Source organism: Delphinus delphis, chromosome 16, assembly GCF_949987515.2.
Source record: "Delphinus delphis chromosome 16, mDelDel1.2, whole genome shotgun sequence".
In the NCBI taxonomy this organism is placed as follows: Eukaryota; Metazoa; Chordata; class Mammalia; order Artiodactyla; family Delphinidae; genus Delphinus; species Delphinus delphis.
Window position 1 is genome coordinate 82,406,064 of NC_082698.1, and position 19,278 is coordinate 82,425,341.

At 57.2% G+C, this 19,278-nt stretch overlaps 2 protein-coding genes across 5 annotated transcripts in view; one reads left to right on the top strand and one right to left on the bottom strand.

Moving 5' to 3' along the window:
• Window positions 1-2,171: 2,171 nt before the first annotated feature.
• Window positions 2,172-14,207, top strand: AGT (angiotensinogen). Of its 2 annotated transcripts, XM_060035103.1 has the most exons (5): window positions 2,186-2,411; window positions 7,113-7,970; window positions 11,025-11,292; window positions 12,919-13,063; window positions 13,727-14,207. In XM_060035103.1, exons 2-5 carry the CDS (start codon window positions 7,142-7,144, stop codon window positions 13,916-13,918), a joined length of 1,434 nt encoding a protein of 477 aa, XP_059891086.1. In that variant the 5' UTR covers window positions 2,186-2,411; window positions 7,113-7,141; the 3' UTR covers window positions 13,919-14,207. The 2 variants fall into 2 exon arrangements, with proteins under 2 accessions (XP_059891087.1, XP_059891086.1); XM_060035104.1 differs by lacking the exons at window positions 12,919-13,063; window positions 13,727-14,207 and adding an exon at window positions 12,087-12,804 and having other exon boundaries at window positions 2,172-2,411.
• Window positions 14,208-14,346: 139 nt separating this feature from the next.
• COG2 (component of oligomeric golgi complex 2) overlaps window positions 14,347-19,278 on the bottom strand; it is a 44,853-nt gene continuing 39,921 nt past the window's right edge. The window contains exons 18-19 of one of the 3 annotated variants that reach the window (XR_009522492.1): window positions 17,535-18,441; window positions 14,347-16,705 (exon numbers count right to left, since the gene is read on the bottom strand). Coding sequence is in view for 1 of the 3 variants with exons in the window: in XM_060035102.1 (XP_059891085.1) it covers window positions 18,340-18,441 (102 nt within the window). In the remaining 2 variants the exon portion in view is untranslated. Of the gene's footprint in view, window positions 16,706-17,365; window positions 18,442-19,278 lie in introns of those variants that run through there. The other 2 variants (XR_009522493.1, XM_060035102.1) reach the window with 2 other exon arrangements.

Here is a 19,278-nt window from a genome sequence, read left to right on the forward strand (position 1 = left end):
TGGTACAAAAAGAATGGGCGTTGGGGTCAGACAGACCTGGATTCCTTCTGGGTGACGTTTAGCAAATAGCTGAGCCTCTTTGGACCTCAGTTTTCTCTCCCTAGGTGGTGAGTAGAGTAAAATTTATGCTGCAGCCATGTACCTGGCATGCATCCACTGCTCCATAAATATTAATTCTTTCTTCCTTCCCTTTTAGAGTTGAGAATACAGAATAATGCCTCTTCTTTCATTATCACATTTCAATAAAAGAGGAGCTCACTGGACTTCCCTGGCGGTCCAGTGGTTAAGACTTCACCTTCCAGTGTGGGTTCGATCCCTGGTCAGGGAGCTAAGATCCCACGTGCCTCGCGGCCAAGAAAACCAAAACATCAAACAGAAGCAATATTGTAACAAATTCAATAAAGACTTTAAAAATGGTCCACATCAAAAAAAAATCTAAAAGAAAAAAACAAAAAAAGGAGCTCACAGTTCAATCTGCCCACTTCTCCTTCCACTGTCTTCTCAAACCATCTGAGCCTCGTCCCTCCCTCATCTTTCCCTGAGGCCACTCTCCAACTTGCCCATGGCCTCAACCCACCTCCTCTTGGCCTTTGACGAGCGCTAAAGGGTTAGTAAATGATTGATCAAAACTGCTTTGTGTGGACACATCTCAGTCCCAATGACTCTAAGCCATGTGACACCCTGCTCAGAAGACCTCTTTCAGGCTGTAACTCCTCACTTATCAGAACTGCCCCCTGGCCTCTGGAACTCCACCTCAAGCTTCTTGCACTGCCCCCTTGGACCCCTCCTAGGCTGGCTGACTCCTATCCCATTCCCTCTCCCCCTGGATTTCCCTAGCCGCTCCTCTCCTCACTTTGACTCTCCCTGGGTAAAACACCTCCTCCCACTGGCCTTGGATTACGTGCTGGTGGTGCACTTGTCTCCCGCGTCTGTGTCCCCAGCCTGGACCGCCCTCTGGAGCGTCAGAACCGTCTCCCCAGGTGCTCAGCACTGGGTTCCGATAGAAACCTCAGAAGAAACCCATCCAAACTCAAACTCTGAGCAGTCCTTCCCCAGAGCTCTTGTACCTCCCGTGTCCCTCTCGGGGGTTATTGGTTTCATCATTCTCTCAGGAGCCTCAGCTTGGAAACGTGATGCCTGTACGTTCTTCGTCTTTCCTCCAGACCTCCTGTGACGGTATCGCTGTTAGAGTGAATTTTTCGAAGCAGAGGTCCAGCCTCATGCCCCCCGCTGTGCTCAGAGGTCTTCGATCCCTCCCCTCCGGGCATCGCCTCTACCCTCCGAAGTGGTCTTCGGGCTCTAACCAGCATCCTTCCTTCCCTGTCGCTCACTTTACACAGCCCAGACCCAGGCTGGCATCTTGTGCGTCAACTCCAGCTCCTGCAGACTTTGGCCTGAAACTCTGTGTCTGGGGAATTCTCGCCATCCCCGGGGGGTGGGGGGCGCAGCCCAGGAGCAGCAGGAGTTTGGTTGCCATCACTGCTCCCCGCTTCCAGCCCCTGGGCTGGCTGGTGACCCCCAGACAAGCCCCATGCTTCCCCACCTCTGTTACTGTCATATCTGTCTCTACCCTTGAAAAGCGCTTCTTTAACCTCCAAGCCCGACTTATTTATCCTTCAAGGTTTGACTCAAGTGACAGGGAGACCCCTGAGGCCTTCCCCAGCTTTGAGGGGTTGATCTGTCTCACAATCTGAAAGCATTTTGTGGGCACTTCCCACCTGTCTGAGTCTAGTTAGCGTCTAATGGTCCCCCAGGTAAATCACAAGCTTCTAGAAGATGTTTTTGCTGGGTTGTGTGTTTCTCCCTGCGCCTGTCAGAGGCCCTCGCGTGGAGTGGGCGCCCAGTGGCTATCTGGACAACGGCTGGGCCGCTCAAGGCCGTCGGGTCAGGCCACCCCCCGGCCGCCTGAGCAGGGCTTGCCCCTTCCCGCTGCGCCCATGAGCCCGCACATTTTTGGGGCCTCTCAGAAGCACACCCCAAGTGGACTCCGGCCCAAGGCTTGGGGCGCTGGCCTCGGGCCATCACATCTGGGGGCCGAGACGCATCACACCACCACACGGGACACTCCTGTGTCCCATAGCGACAGCCTCTGCTCGGGACAACTTCAGTGAATGTGTAACTCGACTGTGTACCGGCTCAGTCTGTCAGAGGCAACAGCGCGCATCGATCTCCCTGGCTTCCTGGACGGAGGCCCAGCATGAGAGTCGCCTGGCCTGGGGTCTGTCCCCCCAGGCGGGCAGCTGCCTGAGGCTCCCACCCCCATGGCCCGGCGCCGTGATGCAACCCCTCCCCCGAGCCTGAGCACAGGGCAGCCTGGGAACGGCACGGTCCCCACCCTTCAGACATAAATAGGGCCTCAGTGGCCCAGCCAGAGGAAGAGGCCACCCCTGTCTTGGGGACGAGAGCAGAAGGTAAGCGGGAGCCTTCTCCACACCTACCCCTCCCCAGCTCTCTCCCTGCGGGGGGCTTGTCCGCTGTGGGAAGAAAGCTGGGGGCTCTGCTGGGGGCAGGGGAAGAGCTGCTGGAAGGCCACCGCTAAACAGCACCCAGGACGCAGGCGCCAGGGGCCAGTGGTGACCTGGGCTGCGGCGGACATTACCGCTGAAGACGCTGAGGCTGTCTCTTCCCCCAGGCCTAGGCAGTCCTTCCTCTGAGCCCACCCTGGGTCTCACCAGGGGACCTGCTCCTGTCAGCGACAGGCAGGCTGGCCGGGTCCTCCGGTCCCTCTGAGCAGGGCTGGGTCCTGCGGGGCTGGCCTGGGAGAAGACTCACTGTGGTCAACAGTCCACTGGGTCCTCTTCTGGCCAGAGGGGCAGCAAGGCTTGTGCAGGCAGTGGAGCTGGGGGGAAGGGCAGGCTCAGTGAGCCCGGGCTGCGTTCGCACAGGGCTCAGGGGAGTGGTGGCCTCGTCTCCTGCAGCTCTGTTGAGGCAGTGCTGGCTCTGGTCCCGGGCTCCCTGAGCCTTGGTTTGCTCATCTATAAAATGGAACCAATGGCAACGCCTGGCCTCCTTGCTCAGGGACTGTGCTTTAAATTAAGAGTGCTACTACAACCTGAAAGTGCTTCCTAAACTTTAGAATAAACGAAAAAGACACGGTCTTATTATTTTGGCTCACGTGTAGTATAGATTAGTGCTTAAGAGTGTGGACTGTGGAGTCAGGGGCTCTGGGTTTGAATACTAGGTCTGTCTCTTACTGGCTGTGTGACCTTGAGCAAGTCTCTGAAGCTCTCTGTTCCTCTGCAAAACAGCACTAACCCATTCATTTAGCCACTACTTGCTGAGTACTTGTTGACACACTTTGGGGAATGTGGGACACATCCGTGAACAAAACAGAGCAAGAGCCTCACTCCTGTGGGATTTGCATTCATTGTTTAGCGTCGCAGTACACGCTAAACAGAAGAAATAAAAGAATAACTCAGTGATACAGAGTGTGGCAGGTGACCAGCGGCATGGGGAAGGGAAAGGAGGGCAGGGGGAGTGAGTCCAGAGCGCCTGGCGTGCCGGGGCCAGTCGCAGCATGAGATCTGGCGGCGGCGAGGCGTGGGCAGGAAGGTAGGGCTGCTGTGAGGGTCAGAGGACGAGCCTTGAAATCGCTACAACAGTGATCCTCCTTATACATGCCTTAGCTGCCGTCCTCACCATTACCCTTACGCACGGGGCCCTGAGAAGTAGGGAAGCCTAGAAGGAGGGGCTGGTGAAGGCGGAGGCCAAGGACGGGTGGGTGGAAGAGAATGGAACCCAAGGAGAGGGCGTCAGGCCAGGCCGTCCGGGTGCCGACTTAGAACCGGGGCTGCGGCCACGGACCACAAGTGAGAGCCAGCGGCAGGCTCGGAAATCACCTGGAACGGTGCTGTGCCCCCAGGACGCCAGCAGGGGGCTGCGATCACCTGCCTGGCCCCCACCCGGGACCCTCAGGCCGGTCGCTGAAGGGGTGCCGCACGCTCCGGCCCCAGCGCTTTCCCCGGCGACCTGACTTGCTGTGGCCTTTTACATCCTTTTACACGAGACGTCAGCCGGCAACTTGGGCCGCCGTACCAGGAGGGCCTATGAAGAAGGGAGAATCTTCTGTCCCTTGTTTCCGTGTCGTGTGGTTCCTCGTGAGAACAGTGGGTTGTGTCAAATGCCTTGGAAGGAGGGGAGGCAGGGGCTGAGACCAGAGGTCAAAGTTCTCTTGGCAACCCGGCGCCTAGAGCAGGGCGAGCACACAACGCGTGGGGGCTGGATGCCAAGGGCAGTTGCAGTCAGCACGCCTGGGACAGGAAAGCACGCTGACCGGCCGTGCATGGGTGTGCAGGAAGCTTCCAGGCCTCGAGGTGACCTGGAGGCGGAGGCGACGTCCCACAGCTCCAAGGAGGCCCAGGCCAGCTCTGGGAGGGCAGTGGGGTGGCGGGGTGGGGGGGGAAGCTGAGCACTAGCCTGGTAGCACAGCACACCCCTTCAGAACCACGAGGGAGGTGTCGGTAAAAATGGCTAGAACTGAATGAAGCCGTACAGGCGGCATTCACCCTCTCAGTGAGAACCATCACAGAATAAACGGGCAGAGCTGCCCAGGGGCCTCCGCTCCCAGGGGTTCGGCCCACTGCCGTGCTCTTGGCCAGAGGTGAGGCTGGGGCAGGGTCGCAGGGCTCTTGAGCCCAAAGGGTGCTGGAGACTGTCCCGCCCGCCCCGGGTGAGCCGTGTCTAGGGAGAGGCTCTAAACCATTGCGGCACATCCGTGTCGCCTGGGAGAACGCGACCCAGACCAGTGAAATCGGGCTGTTGGTGGGTGGGGCTTGGCGGGGTGACAGAGCTCCTCGGGGATTCCACTCGCAGGGAAGAGGGAGGTGGTGTGGGGTTGACGCAGGTGAGGGATGCCTGGGCTTCCCCGGGCTGAGCCCACAGTGCTTCGTCCCAGCTGCGTGTTGAGACCACTGGGAGACTAAAATCCCCTCCCCAGACCCCTCCCCAGGGCCACTTAGCTAGCATCTCTGGTGGGGAGGCCCAGGGCTTCATACTTTCTAAGGCTTCCCGGGTGAGCCCCCTGAGAACCGGGGGAGAGTAAGGTAGGTTGGAATCGGTTGTCTGCTCCATCCTTGCTGTATGACCTTGGGAACATTTCTCCACACCTTAGAACTCCCCTTTGTGTGTCTGCAAAGGAGGGAAACAGTTCCTTCCTTACGCGATCGTGTAATGGTTAGATAGGATGATCTATGGGAAAGGGCTTTGGTGAACTGTCACGTACCAAATGTAAGGTCTCCTTTCTTAGATTATACACCAGAGCTGGGAAACGAGGGGAACATTCCCCAGGGATACTACACAGCTGGATTGCTCTTGCCAGGCTGATTTATAACACAGGAAGAACCTCTGTGTGTGTTAGTCTTGTACTCCAAGCTGGTGTACCACCTACCCTGGGGCTTGGAGGCCCACAAAGACCTGCCGTCTGCCCCACGTTTTGTTCTCTGGGGAAAACTGATAGCCATAACCATGTGGGCATATCAGTGCCGTGGGCTGCCACGAGTACCACACACCGGGGTCTTAAACAACGGAAATCTATTTTCTCCTGATTCTGGAGGCTGGAAGTCCGAGATCAAGATGTTGGCAGGGGTGGCTTCTTCTGAGGCCTCTCTCCTTGGCCTGCAGGCGGTCGGTCTCCTGGCCGTCTTCTCCTTGTATTTTCGAGCGGTCCTCCCTGTCTGTGTTTTAATCTCCTCTTCGTATAAGGACACCAGTCAGATTGGATTAGGGCCACCCCGATGGCCTCATTTAACCTACACTACTTCTTTAAAGACTCTGTCTCCAAATATAGTCACTTTAAAATATATTTTTTAAAATATTTATTTATTTTTATTTTTTTGTTTTGGCCGCGTCGGGTCTGAGTTGCGGCACGTGGGATCTTTCGTTGCGGCGAGCGGGCTTCTCTCTAGTCACGGTGCGTGGGCTTAGTTGCCCTGCAGCACGTGGGATCTTAGTTCCCCGAGCAGGGATCGAACCTGCGTCCCCTGCACTGAGAGTCGGATTCTTAACCACTGGACCACCAGGGAAGTCCCCAAATATAGTCACACTTTGAGGCACTGGGGGTCAGGACTTTGTTGATGAAAATAATCAATAAACAATCTATATTAGGAATAGAAAACTCTTTGATTTGAGCCAAACTGGGGACTATAGCAGGGAGACATGGATACAGGAAGCGCTTGAATTGGGTTCCACCAGGCAACAAAATAGAGGAGGATTGTAAAGGCAAAAACTGCAAAATTACATAAGCTGTTTGTCAAGAATTAGGATGGGCACTGGCGAGAAGTAAGGGTGTTTGTTTAGCAAGGATCGGTTGGGGTCCAAAAAGGTGCATAGTTAACAAGGGGAGACCTTGAGACCATAAGGCTGCAGCTGGCCCCTGCTAGCTGATAGGATTTTGAGAATGGCTGGTGGTGTCCTTGAGTCTGATAGAGTTCAGAAAATTCAAGTTCTCAGTGATGCAGGAACATGTCTGAAACCACAACCGCAGTGGCCACCCAGCTCCACTTTGGATAAGCCAGAATGACTTCCCCATACCTCAGTATGTAAACATTTCTCCCATCGACTTCAACACTTGGATTTTTACATTTTTGCATAAATATCATGATACTTTTTTACTCAAAGTGTTCCTTTAAAAATAAGTTAAAATGTTTCCAGATTACTCTTCTGTTAAACATGTAATTATGACCAAAGCATCATATCACTAATTAGCACGAGGTAAAAATAATACAAGCCACTCACATATTCTTGAAGAAGAATGCTTGCGATATTTTGTGAAAACATTTGTTTACATTTTTTACTTGACTTCATGAGCCATTTCATATTTTTTCTTTAAAATCTACAAATGTCTTCATACTCAGGCACCCTCACCACTCTAAAATGTAAACAAAACAAAACCCAAACCCAACCCCAAAATAAAACCCCACGAAAGCACGACTCAGCCCATGACAGTGCGGTTTGCACCTGGATCATGTACATAGATATTTTCCGCAGAGCTTTGAACCACTTCCTCTCTGACATTTGTTAAGACATGGAGGGATTTCTCCTGTGCTGACTGGTTGTAGGGAATATGGCTAGAGGGCATTCAATGATCCTCTTTCACCCTTCACAAAATATTTCAGGGTCCGCAAGAGTGAGCACCCCGTCAGAGATGGTTCCTGCTGGCCTGAGCCTGGGGGCCTCCGTCCTTTGCCTCTTGGCCTGGGCTCGCCTGGCCCCTGCAGACCGGGTGTATATACACCCCTTCCACCTCCTTGTTTACAGCAAGAGCAGCTGTGACCAGCTGGAGAAACCCAGGGCGGAGTCGCCCCCAGACCCAACCTTCACACCTGTCCCGATTCAGGCCAAGTCGTCCGCCGTGGACGAGCAGGCCCTGCGGGAGCAGCTGGTTCGAGCCACCCAGCAGCTGGAGGCCGAAGAGCGGCTGCGGGCCGTGAAGGTGGGGGTGTTGCTCAACTTCATGGGCTTCCACATGTACAAGATGCTGAGCGAGACACGGAGCGCGGCCAGCGGGGCTGTGCTCTCCCCGGTGGCTCTCTTTGGCACCCTGACCTCTTTCTACCTGGGGGCCTTGGACCCCACGGCCAGCAGACTACAGGCGTTCCTGGGCGTCCCGGGGGAGGATCAGGGCTGCACCTCCCGGCTGGATGGTCACAAGGTCCTGTCCGCCCTGCAGACCATCCAGGGCCTCCTGGTGGCCCAGGGCGGGGCCGGCAGCCGGGCCAGGCTGCTCCTGTCCACGGTGGTCGGGCTGTTCACGGCCCCTGGCCTGCGCCTGAAGCAGCCATTCGTGCAGGGCCTGTCTTCCATCTCCCCTGTCACCCTCTCCCGCTCGCTAGACTTGTCCACGGACCCAGATCTCGCTGCTGAGAAGATCAACAGGTTCATGCAGGCTGTGACGGGGTGGGAGATGGGCAGGCCCCTGACAGGGGTCAACCCAGACAGCACCCTGCTCTTCAACACTTACGTCCACTTCCAAGGTAAGGCCAGCCCTCGGGGGGGCTCTGCCCCCGGCCGGTGCAGGAGGGTGGCAGGTCTTTGTCTGTACGGACTTCGTGTCCGACGTCTCAGTTCAGCTGAGCAGGGCTGGGCCTGGAGAGGGGCAGGGTAGCAGATGTGGAGAAGGACCTGGGGCCACCCTCACGGAGGACGCAGTGGCTGCCCCACTGGGCTCCGTGGATGGGCATTGGCCGAGCATCCGCCTCCCCCGCTGCTGCCCTACTATGTGCAGCTACTGCACTGCATCCTTTTACTTTCATCACTGAATCCCCTCGTGATGCGGTGAGAGGTGTGATTTGCCTTTGTTTACCAGTGAGGAAACAGACTCAGAGAAACAAAGGGGACCGGTCCCAGGTTCTAAACTCACGTCTCGTGGCCGTGGCCCAGCTCCACGCTCAGAAGGGACGGGTTCCTGTCTGTTGAGAAGATCAAGGGCTCTCGTCCTTGAGAAGGTCACTGTCCCATGCAAAAATAACCAGTGCTTACATCACTTTCATATTGAGAGAGGTTATTACCAAAAAAAATGCCTAAGACACAGGCTGTTCATTCATTCGAAAACAATCGTTGAGGATGTAGTACTTGTAGGACTCTGAGCCGGTGCCTCAGAGGGGACAAGCAGGGAGGCTGCACAGGCCCCGGCCCCAGCTTGCTGACTGTGGTTTACCAGAAAGCTGGATCCCCCGGACCAGTGCCTCAGTCCCAGAGCTGCAGGTAAGGCGCTCTGGGAAGGTGGCCCGGGGCTCAGCGCACTCGGCGAGGGGCGTCACCTGGGAGAGGACAGAAGGAAGGCCTGGGAAGTGGCACAAGGCTGCCAAGGTCAGGGCGAGGAACCAGAACAGGAGTGGCTTTGTTTGGCCCGAGCTCAGAAGGAGAGAATGCGACAGTGTTAGGCAAGGCCACAAAGATGGGTCAGGGCCAGACTTTGAGACTTTATATGTGATGCTGGGAGTTTGGAGCTGTGGGTGTCTGGGAGCTGAGTGGCAGACTTTCTGTGCAGAGGTCATCCCTGGCCTGCACTGTGGGGACTGGAGGCTGGGAGAGTGGTTGGAAGGTTACGCAATCGCCCGGCAAACTCTCCTGGGAGCAGGCCCTGAGGTCTCGGCTCTGTGAACGGAGGGGCGGGCTGAGGAGGGCTGCGCGTGAGGTGCTGTCGGGACGTGCAACCTAGCAGAGCCGAGAGACAAGGAAGGCGGTCGGAGGGCAGGGCTGTGGGGACAGGCGAAGGCTGAACAGAGCGCGGTCCTTTCCTTACTCTGACAATATCCTGGAAGGCTGAAAATCTACAAAGAAAAGGCCTCCAGCCTGCCTTTGGGAGCAGGGGGAAGGTGCTAACCCCAGGAGGGCGCAGGTCCCCGCGCTGACAGGTCCCGGGAGCAGAGTCCAGGCAGGGGCCATGCAGCCAGGGGTGGCCGCACCCCATGGAGGGTGGAGGGGGCCTGTGAGCTCGGCCCGCCGTCCCTAAGAGGAGCCCGGGAGGAGAGCTTAATGCGAAAGGCCTGCCCCCCAAAAGGCAGAGCCAGAGAGCCACTGGCGCCAGAAAGGGCCTCACCAGTTTTCCTAACCTGGCGAGACGTCCTTAATCTCTGGATGAGAACAGGGTGCTGTGTTCTTCAGTCGAGCAGAGAGTAGCGGGCAGCCACCTTCGTTTCAGACTCCCATATCTTTTTTGGAGGCAGCATCCTTCTTTCCCTTTTAGTTTGTTGGTGGAAAAAATTTAGTCCTTCTTTCCCTATACACTAACCAGCCGCCTGCCATGTCTGTGGGCCGGCGTGGAGGTGCCCTGGGGAGCCAGAGGACGGACACTGCAGCTCCTCGTGAGCAGCCCTCCCGAAGCCGAGCTTGTCTGTACACACAGGGCTCCGAGGATGGAGGACAGGGCAGAGGCTGGGTGCCCTGGCCACTCCCTCCTCACAAGACCCAGGCTCCCTGTCCCCAGCTCCCTCACCCCTCTTTCCTTGGAGACCTCGGGCTCAATAAGAAGGGACCCCTGACTCATTTAAGTCACCTCTGCTCAGATCTCCCAAGTGCCAGGTGTCCCGGGGCCACTCTGCGATGGGCTCATCTCTCAACCTCACCTGTTCTCCCAGGGACAACCACACTGGGCCATTCAAGGGCACTGGGATGACCGCAGAGGGAGGGATGTGCTGGTGCGCCCCCAGGTGCCAGCGCCTTCAGCGAGCTGCTCAGCAACAGCTCAGCTCTGCAAGCCCCATGCCACAGCCCGCCCCTGGGGGTGGCAGGGGGCAGGGAGGGCTCGGACCCTTCAGGGCGCAGCACACAGGTAGCACGTAGCACTTCCGCTCACACCCACTGGTCACCGGATCATCTGTCCGTCCCCAGCAGCATCGAGAAACGTGGAACGATTCCGTACGCTGGTGGAACGGTGCACACGCCTTGAGCGTCTGTCCAAACCTGTAAAACGTCCAGCACCAGGCGTGAACTGTGTGAACTCTGGAACCCTGGGTGACGATGATGTGGCCACCTCGGCTCCTCAGTGTTACCCAACGTACCGTCTAGCGGGGATGCTGGTGGTAGGGGGGCTGTGTGCCGGGGAGGGGGGAGTAGCGGACATACAGGAAAGACCTGCACTTTTCTCGTCATTTTGCCGTGAACCTAAACGGCTCTAAGAAATAAAGTGGTTCTTCTGGTTTGTTGTTTGTTTGTTAAAGTGAGCACGGCAGAGCCCAGGCTTGGGGCCAGGACAGCTCTGGGTCTGAGTTTACCTGGTTATTAGCGCAGTAGGGTCCTCGAGCTCAGTTCCTTTGTGGGCCTCAGGTTGGGGCCTGGTGTGGACTACGCCTTCAACATTGGCAGTTGGTGGATTTTGCAGGAGGAAGAATTGATGGTCAGGGGTCCTGGGGCTGAACTTCGGGGGCCAGGAAAGTGCAGAGCAGCCTGGGGCTGGGGCAGGGGCGAGGCTTTGGTGGGGAAGGGGAGGGGGAGGGGAGGGGAGGGGAAGGGGGTCTGCGGCCCAGCCCTGCCCCACGCCTTCCCTCTCCTGACTCTTCCCTTCCTGTCTCCTGCCGCGTCCCCAGGAAAGATGAAGGGGTTCTCCCTGCTGCCGGGGCTCCAGGAGTTCCGGGTGGACAACACCACCTCCGTGTCGGTCCCTATGCTCTCGGGCATCGGCACCTTCCACTACTGGAGCGACACCCAGAACCACCTCTCCGTGACCCGCGTGCCCCTCAGCGCCAATGCCTGCCTGCTGCTCATCCGGCCGCACCACGCTCCCGACTTGCGGCAGGTGGAGGCCCTCACCTTCCAGCACAACTTCCTGAGCCTGATGAAGAATCTCTCTCCCCGGTACGGCTCCGGGAAACTGCTTGGCCCCTCCTGGGCTGCGCCCCTGGAGTGGGGAGCTGCATGACGGCTCTGCCCGGGCGGTGGGGGGCATGGGTGGCCACTGGCGCGGTGTGGGCCGAGCCCTGGGCGCCCAGCGGGTAGGGTGGCGATGGTGCCTGAGCGCCCTCCACCCACCAGTGCACCCTCCATCCGTGGACCCAGCTCTCTGGGTCCCTCTCTGGGTGCAGGAGAGGTAGGGGAGGAGGCCCGCTTTTCCCCATGCTTCCGTTTACCTGCAGGCTTGGGTGGCCCACGGTCAGTACTCCCTCTGAGGGGACCTTTGCCGTGTGTGATCTGCTGTATTCCAACAGCTTCCTGGGGGCTGACTTTCCAGGAGCCCTGGGACCCCTTCAAGAGCCCTGGGAGTAGGCGGGCTTTCTCGGGGTGCTGCTCTTGACTCCAGGACTCCCCTAGTTTGCCGCCTGGGTCATCTGTTCCTCTTTCCTACTGCGACTGGGGCATCAGACTTGCTTACGTATCAGGCCCAGAGCAGCAGGTCCAGATTCCGAGACAGGCACCAAGGGGCACAGAGGGCCTCCTGAGGTCAACTCTTTTTAAGTCATTTTTTAAAAACTGTGGTAAACACATCACATAGAATTTACCACCCGAGCCATTTTATAGTGTATATCTCTGTGGCATCAATACCTTCACGTTTTTGTGCTACCGACCATCTGTCTCCAGAAACTTTTCATCTTCCCAAACGGAAGCTCTGTCCCCATTAATCACTAACAACTCCTCATTTCCCCTCGCTGCAGCCCCTGGCGACCACCCTTCTACTTGGTCTCTGTGAACTCGACTCCTCTGCGTACCTCCTATAAGTGGTATCACATCGTATTTGTCCTTTTGTGTTGGGCTTATTTCACGGAGCATAACGTCCTCAAGCCTCATGCATGTTGCATCACGTGTCAGAATGTCCTTCCTCTTTGGGGCTGGGTAGTATTCCAGTGTGGCATCTGCCACAGTCTGTTTATCCAGCCATCCGCTGACGGACACCTGGGTCACTTCCACCTTTTGGCTGTTGTGAATAGCGCTGCTCTGGACATGGGTGTACTGTCAACCCTGTAAGGGTCCGGTGCATCGCTGGAAACATCTATGGGCTCTCAGGGTTGCCCAAGGAAGGCAGAGGTAGTACATGGAGGTGAACTGACTTGAACTAAGTGACATGCCCAGCACAGAGGCTGACATCGTACCTTCTCCCCCTCCCACGGGGAGCTCACCACTGAAAGGTAGTAAGACACGACACGTTATTTTAGAGGACAGCGTTTTAAAATTAACCAACGAGTATGCTTTCAATGCAGCCAAGCTAAAAAAGGAGTAGAAAAAAGAATAGACAACTATTCACATCAACCCCCAGAGAGCACCGTTGTTAAATACTGTACATCCCTCCCACAGAATTTCAAAGAAAATGAAGGTTTTTTAAATTGTATTTGTTGCTGAAAATTTTCCCGAGACACCCTAGCTGGGTGAGGCTAGCAAACGCCCCCTCATTCGGGGACACATGCCACCCGGCTTCCCGGGTCTTCCGTGAGTCCGGTGTGGCCTGGGGCCTCACAGCTGGAACTTGGTAACCGTGTGTCATCTCCCCAGGGCCATCCGCCTGACCATGCCCCAGCTGACACTGAAAGGGTCCTACGACCTGCAGGACCTGCTTGCCCAGACCAAGCTGCCCGCCCTGCTGGGCGCTGAGGCAAACCTGGGCAAAATCAGCGATGCCAACCTCAGAGTTGGAAAGGTACCGTGCCGCCGGCGTCTCTGGCTGATGTGGGCTGTGTTCCCGGAGTCAGGAGGCATGGGTGGGAGGGACACAGAGGCGGCCCGGGGGCAGGAGGAGAGAGAGGAGGGCGTGGCCGGGCGGCTGGGGGCCCAGGGTGGCAGAGAAGTGACCGGAGCTCTCTGGGGCTTGCCAGGGACAGCTGGAGAGCAGCAAACCTCTTCCCACCACGTGCTCTGGGCTCTGTCCCACCTGCCCAGCCTCGGGTCCTCCCCAGATCCTACAGCAGGGTCGGGACAGGGACCCGGGGACTAGTGCCTCTAGGCCGGCTGCTGGCCCTGCCACACGGCTCCTGGCTTCAGGGACGCACTTAGCAGCAGATGGACGGTCCTGGGGCACAGGGGGTGATGGACGCCCGCAACCGAGAAATGCCTGCATGCTGGGAGGGAGGGGAGGCCGGGTGGCTCACAGTCCTGGGCCCGGAGCCCTCTGCGCTGAGTTCGCAGAGAGAAGCACCTGCCCGGGACAGCAGGGGAAGGTGGAGACGGGCGGGTTTGGGGGACACTTTGGGGAGGAGCCGTCACACCGTGTGAGTCAGGCCGAGGGAGGGCGGGCAGGCTGGAGAGCGGTCCTCCCCCCGGGCCCGGGCCTTCAGGAGCAACCCCCAGGCTCGCTGCTTTGCAGGTGCTGAACAGCGTTCTCTTTGAGCTAAAAGCAGACGAGGGAGAGCAGCCCACGGAGTCTGCACCACTGCCAGCTGGGCCCGAGGTCTTGGAGGTGACCCTGAACAGCCCATTCCTGTTGGCCGTTTTGGAGCGAGACTCGGCTGCCCTGCACTTCCTGGGCCGCGTGTCCAACCCGCTGAGCGCTGCGTGAGGCCCGCTGCCCGTGTGTCACCGCCGGTGTCACCACCCGTCCCCGTTCTCTTCCACGGAGTCCACCTGGGGCCCAGAGCGGCCGCTCCTCCTGGGAGACGCGCGCTGTGTACAATGAGCATCCTTCTCAGGCGGCTGGGGGGATGCAGGGCCATGAGCCCATGTTCGGTACAGGCCACTGCTCCTGAAAGAGCTTGAACACACCAGCTTGTTTTTGAAACCCAAAATGGTTTCCTTTTTCATCGAGGACAGAAATCGGGCTTTAAAATTAAAACATCCCTTTCTCATTGCCCCAGGCTCACCTTTGGCTTATTGAGTGTGACAATGACCTGCAAGTGGTCCATGATGCGTTCCTTTCTCTGGCTTTCTCAGCTTTTCTTTCCCCTGATACTTGTGGTTTTTGAAAAACACATTACGAAAAACAACACAAGCGTCTGAATGTACGTTAGACTGTAATCCCATGGCTGGCTATCACTGCGGTGTTAATAAATGTCTTGCAACAGTAAGCAAAAATGAAAACCTCTTTCACTCAGCAGCAGCAGCGGGACTAATGTGTGCAAGGCAGCTGACAGGCTGTACCGACAAAAGGGCCTTTTCGGCCTTGGAGCCGTGTCTGGACGGGGCTTTCGTGGAAGGCACAGGCTGTCCTCGCCTCATCTGGACAAGTTCCAGGTGCGCAGACCAGCTGCGCGGAGCCTGCTGGGAAGCACCGGGTGGCAGACAGCCAGGCCCTTCCTCCCGGACACGTCCCGGATTGCTGCTTACAGAGGCTGGGCTCGGAAGGTGGAGAGAGAAACCTTCACCCGTGAACGTGGGCACATCCCTCTCCGTCTGCTGAGTGCCTGCCTGTCCCCCACTTTCTAAGTCTCAGGCAGAGCCCGAGAGGGAGGTGGGCCCTCGCAGGCTGGCCCATGCTGCTCGCCCCGAACTGTGAAATGCACGCAGAGCACCTTCAGTCCCTGCCTTCCATGAACACTGAAAGGACTAAGCTGTCTTGAAGTGTGGCCCCTACCCATAAGGGCCAAGGAGCAGGGGAGGGAGCCGGAGGCTCGAGGGCTGGGAGTGGACGGCGTCTTTGCTCTGTTTGTAGGAGCTGCCCCGCCCACCCCAGACTGGGCCCCTGCATCTGCTCCAAGGGCCCGGCTCTTCCGGACGGAACTGTGGCAACGGGGTGGGCGTCTGCTCCTCCGACCACCGAGGCCGGCAGGGGACAGCAGCTCAGCTTCTCTCCCCACACGCCCAAGCCCCCCTCTGTAGTCTAAACACCTCTCCCTAGTTTCAATGTCAGGGGAGACCGCTGTCCTTCCCAGCCGTCTAGTCTGCTGCGCCGGGCACATAAGAGGCATCCCAGAGATGGGTGGCTGGGCAGGAAGTCCAGCTCCAACACTTACGAACTGCCGTGTGCCCCAGATCCAGTTACTTTGCCTCTCTGGGCCTCCCTGCCTTTATTTGTAAAATGGGAAACACCTGAATGAATAACTGAATAACCACCACCAATACGTCAATGGCCCTCAGTCCACACAAAGGCCACGACCTCCCTGTCTGGAAGTCCTGCTCCGCAAAAGTACGGCAGGAAGGGGGTGCCTATCTGTGGGCAGCTGTGGCAGGCTAAACAATGGCACCCAAAGACGCCCAGGTCCCAATCCCTAGAACCTCTGAATGTGACCTTAGATGGCAAAGGGGACTTTGCAGATGTGATTAAAGGTCGTCAGGCGAGAAGGTGATCCTGGATTATCTGCGTGGGCCCTGGGTGCAGTCACAGGCCTCCTTGTAAGAGGGAGGAACAGAGAGACTGGAGGAGGAGAAGGGAGATGTGACACGGGGCCACGGGGCAAGGAGTGAGGACAGCCCCGTGGAGCTGCACAGGAAGGGCAGGGTCCTCCGCTAGCGTCCGGGGGAGCATGGCCCTGGGAGCCTAGGAGAAAGGCAGGCCCGCAGGCCCCGCCCAGACCTCCTGAGTCGGAATCTGTATCTTTGCAGGAGGCCCGGGGATCACCTAGAATTTAGCACTGCTTTAAGCGATGCTCAAAACCTCCCCTCCAAGCACATGCTTCTAGACGGGAACGTGGCCACCACCCGTCAGGACCCACCACTTGGAGTTAGGGTCTCGAGGGGACAGAAGCATCTGCAAATCAGAACCACAACCATCATGGTGTCTTCCGTAATTCCTAAAACAACTTCAGACGAAAAACGGTTTTTATTTTCAAAACAGGTGCTGACTACTGGATTCAGAGCTGCCTTTCAAAACAATCCTCCCAGCACATGCCTTCCTGCATCTGCCAAATATCTGTGAGGGCCGCTGGGTGCCCAGCGTTGGCTGAAGTCGCCTGGATAGACCTGGGGCAGCCGCACCACGGCGGCCAGAGGACGAGGATGCTTGTGCCCTGGCCTTACTTCCAGAAGCAACCGGCAGGACACTAGCGGACTCGCCGCTCTCCGCTCCGGAGCTCTTTCTCAGGTGCACAGAAGGCTCAGGATGCTGCAATACTCAGGACCGACGTCTTGTGCACCACTTGACACAAAGGATTAATGGGTTAACGGTAGGGGGTTGGTTTCTCTTACACATTTCTGCAGCCAACCGAGCGTCTTCCTGGGGTTGCGAAGTGCTTATCCAGTGACAAGGTCATCATCTGACAACTACAGGTCCCTTCAATCTGACATTCCAGCTGGGCACGAGCCCCGGCCCAAGGACGGCCAGGGAACGCACCTCACGGCCCCCAAGGGATGTCATCAGATCCCAAACCTGTTACCGACTCAACTCCTTAACTTCTGTTTCCTCACCTGCACACTGGGAACAACAGTGCTGGAGTTGGAGGGGCTAATAAACTGTATCCCTGTCCACCACGTCCTGAAACAACCGATAAAGGCAAAGCAGCCGGGGAGATGGGGACAGCGCCAGGGTCTATCGCTGACTGAGACCGGGCCACGTGGCTGCCAAGGCCCCGAGGGGGCCCGCGCGATGCGGAGGCAGTGATGCAGCGCGTGCAGCGCACCCCGTTACGCCGAGCCGCAGGCTCGCCTCCTGGCACGAGGCCGCGCCCCAACTCCCGGGTGTGCGTGCAGCTCCGGGGCGGCGCCGAGGGGCCGGCTCTCCCCGCCCCGGCCCCTGCTGCCCACGGGCCCAGCACCGCACAATGGGGCGCCGGCGCCCCCGGCCAAGCGGGCTCAGCCCCTTAGCGCCAGTCCCTGCCACGGTCTCACTCGCCCTCCTGCGCCTCTGGCCAGCTTCCTAATGTTACGCAGAGTTAGGACGCCCATCCGTCCAAGGGCGGGGCCCTCCCTGCGGGGAGCGGAGGAGGCCAGAGCGCTGCCCAGCTGCGCCCGCTGCCCTCCCGGGGGCTCCCCTCCCCTCCCCTCCCCCGCCCCTGCTCTGGCTCCGCCGCCCAATCCCCGCTGATGCTTCCCAGGTCCGCTCCCTTAACTCCCGGTCACCCTTCTCCCCCACAGAGCTAACCTTCGACCAGACTGAGCCACGAGGAAACGCAAAGGCAGAGCAGGAGGCGTACCCGCTCTCGCATCGTCGTCGGGCTGAAGGGGCCCGTGCCACGGCCCGGCACGAGCGCTCGCACACGCGTGTGAACCTGCGAACCGACGAACCAGCCACGCGCTTTCAGTACCTCTTTCCAGCACTCCCAACTCTTCTCCCTCCCCGACACGCAGGCGTCGGTTGCCAGGAAGGTGCGTCAGGTCACCCTCCCCTGGACCAGAACTGCCACGCGCCTGAAGGGAGGCTCTGGGTGGACAGGACCCTGCAGGTGCCAAGAAAAGGGGACGTGTCGTCAGAGGCATGACTGCGGAGGAGCATCTGACTTGTGCGGAATTCACACATTAGAGGTACACAGGCTTTGGCAGACTCTTCTTTTATTTAGGAGACCGATCCCCCCGCTGGTTCTTGCTCCTGACAGAGGCTTGGGTGACCTGCACTCTTCCTGAACGCCTAACGGGGGAGTGGGAGCCACCAGGACTGCGTCTTCCAGAAAGTCAGCAAGTGGGCAGTTACTTGCATCGTGGAGAAGGGCGTTTGCACACAGTATGGTCACCCCTCTGCAGCCGGCCACTTCTAACTGCAGGATCAGGGAGACGACTTTTTATATTCATATATATATTTCCTTCAATCATATTTTAGAAATCAGCTCTGCCACGCTAAGATTTACGATAAAAATAAAATAATTTGCTCTGTAAACTATAGTAGAAAGTTTCAAATGTCTTAGTTAAAAACTATCTTCCATACAACGGAAAAAGGCTTTTGTATTCTTTTTGGGTGAAAGAAAACCCAAATACGCTGCGGTGGGAGGCCGTCCTGGCGCGTTGCTGGGACCCTGTGCAAGCGCTTCGTGGCTGCAGGCCCTGAGAGAACAGAGCCGCTTTCTTCCCTGCAGGCGCGAGGCCCGACTTCCTCTCCCCTGGGCTCCTCCAAGATGCTTAAGGCTGCCCCGACGTTGCCTGGTCCTTCGCAGCGGCAACAAGCTCTGTAAGAGCTGGAAAGCTTCTTATGTCCTTTGTCCGCAGGCCTATCTTTTCGATCTGCAAAGGCCACGGGGATGAATCAAGTTACTGCGATGTGAGCTGAACGTGGAGAAGACCCTTACAAAGAAGGAAGCAAAACACGCACCCTCACCTCACCCTCCATGGAACCAGAAAAGGGCAGCTCCCTAGTGACTGGTAGGATATTTCTTCCTTTCAAATAAATGCAGTAAAAAAAAATTTCCCTATTGTAGAATTTATTTCGGGGGGTCATTCTAAGAAGCCAGTGTTAAGTTATCTCAGTTCATTAAATCAGACTCTCACCAGGATAAGAGCCTCTTTTGCGGACTGGAAGAGAAAATTCACACTAAGAGAAATAATAAAGTGATTTTTTAACTGAAGCATTTTCAAAAAACAACCGGCCTGAGACCTTCATTTCTTAGTGTGTCATCCACAAGCCTTTCTCAGAAGCTGATGCAGTCAGACAGCTTTGCACAGCAGCTGCTGTGGATTATTTCAGTGCCAGAGACGCAGCATGCAGCGTCCCTCCCACCTTAACCCAACAGCTGTCAGGAACTACACGCGCACGCGTGCACCAGCGGACCTGGAAAAACCCAGACGGAGTATCGAGTCTCTGCCGGCATGCTGTGGCTCATCTGGGGGCTGGGGTCGAGGACTGCCTTTTCCTTCCTTCCCCGGCCCACAACTCTTTTGCTTGTTTGCTCTTCATGTGTCCATAACCAACCTTCCTGCCTGTCAAAAGACTTCTAAGTTTCTCTTGAGAAATAAAGAAACAAGGCAATGGACTTCTGCCAGAATGCATCTCTAAATTCACCCGAAAGGGGAAAAATTTAGATTTTTAGTGATGACCCTGAACTGTATGAAAGAGTGACTAGA